This window comes from Stylophora pistillata, chromosome 4 (assembly GCF_964205215.1).
Source record: "Stylophora pistillata chromosome 4, jaStyPist1.2, whole genome shotgun sequence".
Taxonomy (NCBI): Eukaryota; Metazoa; Cnidaria; class Anthozoa; order Scleractinia; family Pocilloporidae; genus Stylophora; species Stylophora pistillata.
Window position 1 is genome coordinate 1,997,692 of NC_142522.1, and position 10,351 is coordinate 2,008,042.

The 10,351-nt window shown below is 35.9% G+C and overlaps 1 protein-coding gene and 1 long non-coding RNA gene across 2 annotated transcripts; one reads left to right on the forward strand and one right to left on the reverse strand.

The window, feature by feature from the left end:
• Positions 1-383: 383 nt before the first annotated feature.
• On the reverse strand, positions 384-7,898 carry LOC111340774 (ubiquitin carboxyl-terminal hydrolase 3). Its single transcript, XM_022947673.2, has 16 exons — positions 7,679-7,898; positions 7,496-7,556; positions 7,252-7,335; positions 7,035-7,121; positions 6,418-6,478; positions 5,891-5,979; positions 5,516-5,629; positions 4,850-4,963; positions 4,450-4,591; positions 4,306-4,357; positions 3,430-3,507; positions 2,729-2,847; positions 2,282-2,401; positions 1,481-1,542; positions 1,345-1,385; positions 384-871 (listed from the first exon to the last, which is right to left on the reverse strand). Exons 1-16 carry the CDS (start codon positions 7,770-7,772, stop codon positions 738-740), a joined length of 1,452 nt encoding a protein of 483 aa, XP_022803408.1. The 5' UTR covers positions 7,773-7,898; the 3' UTR covers positions 384-737.
• A 153-nt stretch (positions 7,899-8,051) lies between these two features.
• LOC111340768 (uncharacterized) lies at positions 8,052-8,905 on the forward strand. The gene is made up of 3 exons (XR_002695782.2): positions 8,052-8,159; positions 8,287-8,386; positions 8,765-8,905. It is a non-coding gene; the product is annotated as an uncharacterized LOC111340768 (long non-coding RNA).
• The last annotated feature ends 1,446 nt before the right edge of the window (positions 8,906-10,351 follow it).

Consider the following 10,351-nt stretch of genomic DNA (forward strand, 5'->3'; position numbering starts at 1 on the left):
CCGCAGTTCAAAATATATGAACTTCATATATTCATTGTACCCGCAATAAGGTCAATAGCTCATTTGCGAATTTACCCTTGGCCTCACTTTCAAAACGAGTCCTCGTGCTCAACCATTCTTGTGAAAATGAGTTTAATTTGCATGTGAATGGAAACTTATCATATGAAAGGATTAGCACGAGGACTCGTTTTGAAAATGAGGCCAAGGGTAATCCACAAATGGGCTATTGCTTAATCACCCACTCACGAAAATTCGCTCCTTTCCCCTTTGGCTACTTGCAACACTCACCTAGATTTAAATAGCTGCTGAGATAACCCTGGGGTTTGGTCGACAGATAGTCATTTTTTGAAAAGCACTCTACACACATCAGGTTACACACCAAGTTTTCAAAGTGCACTTTATTCTTATTTACACGACGCCTCTGGTAAAGTTGCTCTCTCTCCCTGTCTCCTTTCTACTTTAATTACACAGGCTCATACGGGATTGATTTAGATTTGACTATTTACAAGTGTCAAACTCTCCAAATTCTTCTCACAGATCACTTTTACTGAAAGCTAATAATACAAGAGATTTCCCAACAAATAGAAGATAAACAGAAGAATAAATCTAATATTGTGGGGAGTTTCAACAGAATGTCTCATTCCTTTTTCTCCTTTGGCATCAAGCCTAGGATTAGCAGCAATTGAAAAAATAGCAAAGAAATTTGAATAGATCACTGACAACTGAAAAAATTGTATTTATTTCCTAATCTTGTCCAGGATGGCCATGTTGGGGTGCCTTCGTGTGTAAAAGAAGATATAGCCTTTGCTTCCACTCACATGGCCTTCTTCTGTTTGTGTTACATTGCTGTCATTAAAATTATACCATAGTCCTAAGAAGGAAAATTTCCAGTCATGAGTTCACCACTGTCCAGGAACCATGACACACCACTCTTCCATAAACATAGTAAAAGAGTCATGATTTGTAATATCGCCTGTATGTTTTCCCCATCAGAAAGTTGATATAAAGAAGCACCTTAAGTATTGTTAATGCCTGGATATTTTCCGTTTCATTTGATGTTAATGCTTAAATTGCTCCAAAAGTATAAGGACGATAATGCAAGATTTTTGCTTTACGTTTCCACTGTATCTAACCAATACGAGAAATACCAAAATAACTTGATAGGTTACCATCTTAATGTCCTCTCAATCAATTAATACTAATTTCCTAGATACAAATCACACATTCTCTAAGGAGTCCAAAAGCTTACAGTTCTTTAAAATCTCCTGTAATTTTATTGATATGAATACTAGCTTTTGGCCACATGGTAGAGACACATGAAACTACCAAACCTATCTTACTTACCATCGTGAAAAGCAAACGTTGTGTAATGTCCCGCACTAACTCTGCAAACAAATAACAAGTAATTTTAAAAATATTCTTTTTGCTATAAAAGTGACACTCCTACAATTATAAATCACAGTTACACGTAAATTCTTACCCACTGCCATGATGAACAACAACAGCCGCAAGATCAAAAAGAAATGCCTTTGGGTTCTCATCCTGACGAGAGATACACATGTAATTAACCAGGGCAGAAAGAATTAAGCAACTGCACTTTTCCTCTGCAACAGCAATATGACACATTAACTAATAACAAAGATACACTATTCATCAAAGTCAAAAGGACTTCAATCAGTCAACAGAACTGTAAAAAGCTATCACAGGACTTCCACCAAAAAAATAAAATATCGATCTTGATTGTAAATACTGTAGTGATTCAATTTGGCACCCTTGTTCCAATAAGTACCCCCAATGAATTTACGAAAAAATGGTGGTCTTCATCTCAGTCTCTCAAGTATTATGTTCATGTGAGTTGTGCAGTTCTTTCAAGCAAATGATCTGGTCCTCAAATTTTATGCTGATTCCTTGGCTGGTTGTTCTAAGCCAGGAAGGATCCAGGGACAATAAGTCTGTTTTCCAGTTTGGTTGACCCTTTTCAAATAAACATTAAAACTAAATGTTTTGCACATTCTGCTGTTTCTGAAAAAGGAAAGAGGCACCTTGTCCCACAATAAGTGCCCTGTTTCAAATATGCACCCTTCTTTGAGGTACGAAAGTATATATTCTCCAGGCGCTAAATCCAATCATTATGGTATGCCGATCTCTTTAATCACCAAATAAAAGAAACTTGTTGTTGTTCTAAAACTTTAAATGGCCATTCAACATCTCATAAGCGACATTTAAGACATTGCCAATACCCTTAGTTCAATATTACATTCACAAGGTTATTGGTTCTTACCTGGTCTTGTAAACAATAAGGACTCATGTCTAGTCCCCTCATGGGGAACTGTACATAAGTATCAACTTTGCTCCGATGAAACGCTTGAAATTTGAAACGTTTCAGATGCAAACACAACACCTACAAAACCATCAAGAATTTATCAGGCTAAGTTAAATTTGCAAAATATCAGAATAAAGCTGAAAAGAAAAGGCTTAAAAAAAAAGACAAAAAGGATAAATATAAGAAACAGCAAGTTGTTGCTATTTGGTTCAAAACAGACAGCTTGACACAAAAATGTGACTAGAACAATTCTCTGAGAGGGAACAGTGATGATGAGATGCTAACGAGTTTCTATTATGGGTTCAGGAGTTTTCTGTGTTACTTCTACAGTTTCAATAACAACATTTATGTGTCAGCAATAAAAAAAGCAGAGTGAATGAGTTAGAACAAGGGAAATTTTCTCACATTTGGTAGTCTTTTAATCCAAAATTTCTTGGTAGACTTCTGTCTCTTTTTACAATTTGGACAAATGTATAGTTCAGACTCTGCTAGTTCTTCAAGTGATATAAAGTGATACAAGCAATCTGCAAACACAAATTGAGAAAATAACATATCACTCCAGAGAAAGTGTTTACTTTCTCCACAAAATAACACATCATCTGTGTGGAAAACAATGACATGGATTATAATAAGGATTTCTTTAAATACATCTTTACTAGATGTGAATGGAAGATTTGGCCAAAGGAAACAAAGCTTACTGCATCATTAACTGACATAATTACAGAGTCACATTATTGAATAAAATCTTGTATTCTGATTGGTTGATGAGGTGAGGTATTTACCGCGGAATTGAAAGTTGAAATTGGGGCAAAGTGATATTGTTTCACATCTATGTATACCTAACAAACTGTAAGTAATGCTTTCTTCTTTTTACGTTTTTATTCAATAATGCAATTCAAGAAAAATCCATTACTTGACTTGTGAATTCTATGTTAAATTGCACTTGAAAACCGATACCACACTCATTGCTTTGAGATTCGTGCAATATTGGTTTTAGTCAGCAATTTAAAGCCAAATTCCCTCATCAAGTAATGAATTTTCCTACAGAACCCATGAGGGTAGTCTTGTGGATATAACTTTAATGCTATAAAGTACTTGATCCTCACCTTGAAGTCGACAAACTTGAGGATCTCTAGTCTTTGATTTTCGTACTTGAAATTCTGCTGGAATTTCTAGTGACAAATCTGTTATTAACAAAGACAAAGACTTAGTAGGAATTCCTACAATCACATCTTGCAGGTATTTCATTAACCCTTACAGGGCGTAAAATTGCGCCTAATACAGGCGCCAATGCGACTAAATTTTTCACTTTGGCAACCAAATCCTGAAAATTAGTTGCCAAATTGGCGATTAGAATTTCTAATCAAACCTTAGCTAGAGATCTAGTGATTGTTCAAGATTCGATAAGATAAATCTGCAGCAAAGTTCCTCGTTAAGCTCGTTTCCAAAACGCAGCACATGCACGATGTCAAACGTAAATCTACTGTCACTAGACGCCATCTTGGATTTAGGTAACCTATAATGTTGTATATGATCTATTCTAGTGTCCTCTTTGTAGCTCGTGCGAATTTAGCGGGCTCATTTTTGATGTTTGTACGACTGTATCACTATGACACGATAAATCTAGTACAGTGACAGGGTAAAAATTCTTTTTTGTGTGTGTCATAATGGCCACCAACTTTTTTGGAATTGGCTACCACTTTAAAATATTTAGGAGCCAAGTGGCTACCGGAAAAAAACTTAATTTTACGCCCTGCCTTAACACCCTAACATCAGTATGCAAATTCTCCTCAACGCCCTCTACACATTTCCTTAGATGCTGAAAAGGAGATTTTATTTAATGATCAAGAGCTTCTTTAATTGGTGATCATTTCTTTTATTCTCCTGACCTTAAGATGTGATTCAGGGCTGATATGACAAGGTGAAATTTGATGCTTGTCCCTCTTGGGTGTCAAAAGGTAAATGCTAAATAAACTACTAACCTAGAAATGGATCATACTTCTTTGACTCCGTTCCACAAACTAAACATTTGACCTTAAAATAATAATGATAAAAAAATCGAAACATTAACATAAAATAAAAATGTTTCATAAGAAATCATTGTAATATCTCCATTTCTGGTGTACCTCGCTATGTAATAGACCACCAAAGATCCCTGTAATGATGGTTTCTGTTGTTCCAAAACTTTTTGGAGACAGAAGAAGTTCACTGTGTAATCTGTCCAACAGATAGTGCATGAATTCATGGGCATCTTGTTGTTGGTAGCCTCTGTGGTAAAAAAGGTGATTTGAACCACAATTTTCATTAACAAATGTTCTGGCAAGAAAATACCATACTTACTTAGAAAAAAAGCACCTCTCTTGGATAATTGCCACATTTTGGACAGAAAAATACTCCAATTCTCCAATGCATGAAAACACCTGGTACAAAATTCAGAGACCCCCATGATCTAAACCTTAATGAAACTGCTGGGTAGATTTTCTTTATCATCTCATCACTATCAAAGGTAACAAAGAGGTAACTTACCTGAATCTTGGGACTACTTTCCACACAACAGAAAACAGAGCATCAGGAGAGTGAGTGACTCCTCCACCCTGCCATAGTGCACACAGTACTTTTCGTAATTCTTCCACAATGGATCTGTACAGGTCAAGAGAAAGTAACAAATAAGATAAAATAAATTTCAATTTCAAAATAATTTTTTTGGACAATCACATAGCTGTAGCATACTGTTTTAAATTAGTCATTTGTCCGACTTTTTCAAACTAGCACCTGTTCAATTAATTTATGCAGACAGTTTTCCATCATTTCAGATTAAGACAATGAATACGAGAAAAAGGAAACAAAGATCAACATGGTTTGTGAAATTTTAAATCAAGAAACAATATTCAACCACAAAACTTGGAAGTATAAGATTTTTGTTGAGAAGATCAAATAATTAACTATTACCAATAAATAACCTTTTGATCATTTGACTCCCAAGATCTCTAAAGCAATTCTCTTTACTGTCTTCCATGCAATGCTCATAATTTTAGTACAGAGAATTTGGTATTGGATCAAGCAATACCAAATTGATATATTGATATTTTTCTTAGTTCTTATTTCTTGTCTGCTTGATAGTGTTGATATTGTATGGAAAAAGTATATCTCAGTCATTCTGACAAATGAAAGGGTTAAAAACAGCTTTCTTACCCTTCATCTGTTTTCCTGCTTCTGGTAAAGTAGGGCTGTTTTCCACACGAGTTATCTGTTCTGAGCTCAAATGCAGGAAGGTCCTTGAAATAACAGCTGAATGATTGAATGTTACTGCACCAACAAAACAACAAATGTAAAAGGATTAAAACTTTACCCCCTAACATCAACATATACATTAAACAAACTATTCTCAACATATTTCCTGAAGAAGAATTTGTTTGACAATAAAGAGCTTCTTACTGGTTGACTAAGGAATACTATTATAGGAGAAATAAAATGCTTGTCATTCCTGGGGGGCCAAGGGCTATGCAACATGTTCTAATTCTCAAACAATATATAACATCACCTATATCAAACATATATATTACACACCTTAGAGATTGCAACACTGCATTCATGAAACATGTGTTCCCAAGATTTCGAAGACCTGGTAGGTACTTCACCCTTCCTATATTTTCTTGCTGGAGATAACATAAAACAAAGTTGTTTTTGATCATGATAAGGTTTATGACATGGCTTATTGAAGTCACAAATCTGTCAATGGTGGTCAATGTCTTTCTATTTCACTTAATATCTTGTTTCTACGAAAAAATCATAATTTACCTCTTCTATTTTCATTTCTAAAATACCTTCCTTTAATTTCAGCTGCAAAATCATTTTTACAAGGTTGGGCATTAGATTTTAAGGGCAATGAAATTTTTCAGATGCTCCATCTATCAGTTTCCAAACATCTGAAAAACTATCTCAACCAGTTATGAAATAGGTTGTTGTAGACCTGTTACTATTCTGTGATTGTCTGATTGCTTCAAAGTTACAAGCACTGCAATTATTTTATTTTCCAAAGCTTATGTTGTTGTTGGTTTTTTTTTCACTTTTGCACTCTTCATTGTTTAACTTACATTTGCTTTCAAAGCTTTCTTTTGTCTTTCAGGTGAAGTTGTATCCTGCAGACAACGTTTCCTATTAAAAATTGAGTTTTGTTAATCATTAACATCCCATTTCAAAAGGGCACATATGTTAATCAAGGGCCACAGATTAAATTTAGCCTGAAAAAATCCAGCATCAGTCAAACCACACATGAAACAAATTAAGCTTGAAAATACACATCTCTCTTTTTAAGAAGAAACAAAGGGAAGACAAAAGATTACTGTTACAACTTGTGCTCTGTTTTAGAAGAGTGTGGGGTTATACAGATATCTTTTCCAAAACTGCCATCCACTACTCTTACTAAATTAACTGCGATTCTCTGACAAACATTACGTCACGTAAAAACTTGCAGCGCTGTGATTCATGGGCTTGAAAACAACATGGCGGCCGATGATAAAACGAATAACGCAATCTTCTAATGTAGTTTATAACCCTAACGACGTAATAGAAAGAAACAATCACGGCCCACAAATTGAACTGAAAACATCTTAATGTAAGTGCAACGAGTTTAATTTCAAATGAAAAGAAATGTTTTCGCGATTTCCCCTTATTTTTCAACCGTTTTCTTTACATAAACGTACATACATACCTATTTTCTCTCTCTAAAATTATTTCGCGTACTCTCTGAATATCTCCCGATTTTGTATCGTTGATTACGAATTCGTCACAAGCATAGCTATAGAAAAATGTCAAAATTTCACAAAGGGTAAGCAAAAACGTCGAGCAAGAAATCGGAAACGAAGCTCCAATGACATCACCGAATTTCCTAGCGAGGTACAAATCAATGTGAAGTACAATGTGCTCACCAAAACGCAGACAAACTTGGATCCAAACACACCGAATGGTGTTGATTGTCTTCGTGGTGAGCTTTAGCATGACCATTCACATACCTGGGTAAAAATGACTGCTTGATTAATAAAACTAATCTATGAGTGAATAACTGATATCAGATTCATGGGAGAGCTAAACAGTGCGGCGACATTCCTACGTCTCGACACCCCCCTGACACAACAACTGAAACAACACCGTGATATACTATCGGCGATGTACCTTCCGCAGTTGATGACACCACAACGCAGACATATCCACGGACTTTTTGTTGATCTACAACCTAGAACACAGAAATTAAGTCAGAATTCTGAGCTCTTTAGAAACACCGGTAAAGGTGAAACCAAAAGAGCAGAAAGCGAGAACAGGGTAACTAATCGACCCTCTTCGATTGGGAAACCGTACTTGAGCACGTCCACTGTGCCGGTTTTTCACGGCGTATCTTTTGAATAAGTTTTGAACCAACTTTCACGGCTTGCCCAACGTGTGTGCACTCCATATAACCCAAAAAAGGCAAAATTCTCACGAAAATCACAACGAAAGGGTCAAATTTTCTACGGATCCCTCCTCTCCCAGGCGCTAACGCGAGCCATTCGTCATGCGCCGTCGGAGCATTCTGCGCGGACTGAACGGTTACTAATTTTCCAGCCAATCAGAAGGAAGCTTTACTCGGGTGAAGTCAAATAACCGGCTATTCAATTTAACCAATCAAATTAATCGATGTATCTTGACAGCCTTTAAGTGACGTTAGAGAATAACCAATCAGAGAGCTTCTTGTATTGTCCCTCGGCTTTCAGCTGACACTAAAATACCTGTTACTTAATATCTTTTCGATCGATGTGCAAGCAGAAATCGAGTTATTACAGACTGCAGCTTCTTTACAAAGGTAAGTCCAATGTGTTTTACACGATTAGCTGTCTTATCATATTGTTCTTTCGTGTATTAACTCTGCACGATACGTTTTTACATCGACCAAATTGTAATGTTCTAATGCAAGATTTCCATGTCTGTAGGCTAGCACATAGTTCTATGGCAACTGCAGCGCAAGAAAATTATCCAACTCTGATCATTTATGGAGTTTGCTTCATGGTCTGCCTACATGTGGCAGCTCTTGTATCCTGTATTTCTGATAAAATAAATGGTACAGTGTATTTAAATGTAAGATGAATTTACGATGCAGTCAACATTCTAAAAATAGACTTCCTGATGGTGACTTAATGGTATGCTGGAGTTGTAAGTTGTACATAGAGAGATGAGTTGTGAAAACTTTCCTCTACAGTAGTTTAACTCACCAAAAACACCACTGAAAATTGTACACCAAGCCTTAATATATGTTCACTAGGGTAAACTCCAGCAGAAGTATCCTAGATACACATGCAGTAAATTAAAAACCTAATAATCTTCTGGGTTATTTAATTATGAAATGCAATAAGCTGTACAGACAGGGTAAAATTTTAAAAAAAAGGTTTATTTCCTTAATGTTGGACTCAGGGATTTTGGGTTTTCAAAGTATTTACCACTCCAGATAAAGAACAACAAATAAAAGGTCAAAAGGGCCATTAGTCAAGAGAGAGAACATACAGGAATGATGATTCTGCCGCTGGACTTTGGTATCAAGGAAGAAAGAGTGGTGTTTGGAAATCGTACAAGTGGCTACTCCTAAATTGGTTAATATATTTTTATATAGATATTTTTTTGTGCCTATGGTGCAACAAACTGAAGGATAAGTAGAGAAGATGAAGGCATGGGCTGTTCAGACCAGTGTGAAATGAGCCTCCACTTGGTGTTGGGCTGAGCACAATTGTTGAAGCTATGAATGAACTACTGGATAGTCAGGCACAGGCAACATTCCAGCACAGTCTGCCAGCTTGCTCTTCCTTATAAGCTTCCATGCTAGTGCTTTAAATAGTTCCTGTGGAAGCCTGCTGTGAGGTTATTCAGATGCCAAGAAATGCTACAATGTTGTTTTAGAAATCAGACATTTTAATGATCATATTTTCTTTAGTACCAACTCAGAATTTTCGTACACTCACTTACAAACCAAGTATTTAAATACTTTTAAATATATTTCAGAGATAGGAGACACACTTATTTTTGTCAACCAGACAACTTATCCTTTAAGAAAGGTTGGAAAAACTGAAAGTTTAACCATTTACATCACCCTTTAGCTCCTAGTCTTTCATTACTAAATCTTGAGCTCTCCACTGTCTACCATGCAATTTCAATGAAGATAGTAGTAGTTGAGTTTTTGTTTTTTTTCCTCATCACTAGTCTGCTTGGTATTGTAAAGAGAAATTCTGTCTTCATCCAAGCCTAAATAAACTCATAATTTGGATATATCAACAAAGTTGAAATGATAAATTGGCCACCATAACGATTACAAAAGCTGACGTTTCGAGCGTTAGCCCTTCATCGGAGTGATGACGAAGGGCTAACGCTCAAAACGTCAGCTTTTGTAATCGTTACAGTGGCCAACTTATCATTTCAACTTTGTTGATATATCCAAATTATTTCGTTACTCCCACTGACACAGCCCCAAACAGTTTCTTTCGAAACTATCAGCCTTTATTCACTTAAATAAACTCATATTTTTCTTATCTATTACATATCTAGTGTTGCCCTGTGTGCTTACACCCTCACTCCTCTGTAGAGTTGCAAGGTTGTCACTTCGTAATGACTGAAAGGCCATAACCACTCATCTCCAATCTTTGAAAAATTAGTAGTATGTATACTATCAATGTATCAACTTTCTACAAAAAAAAAGGCCATTTAAGAAAGTAGCAGATCCCAACTCTGCTAAAGAATGTGTGGGTGTAAAATGATTTGGGATTCCATGACTTCAAGAAAGTTTTCATTTTATGCCATTAACAATTAACAAAGAAAGATCAAGTGGGGCTGAGGAATGACAAGATTATGACAGATTGAAAATGAATCCAAAATGTTGGTTCGGGAAGTCCACAAACAAACCGTTAATTTGTTACTTTGGTAACAGTGAATTAAGTTTAATCTTCACTTGCAAACTCCCAGATGTAATTAACATGTAACTTCTCTTCACAATTTTGTACCACAATGCGGTGA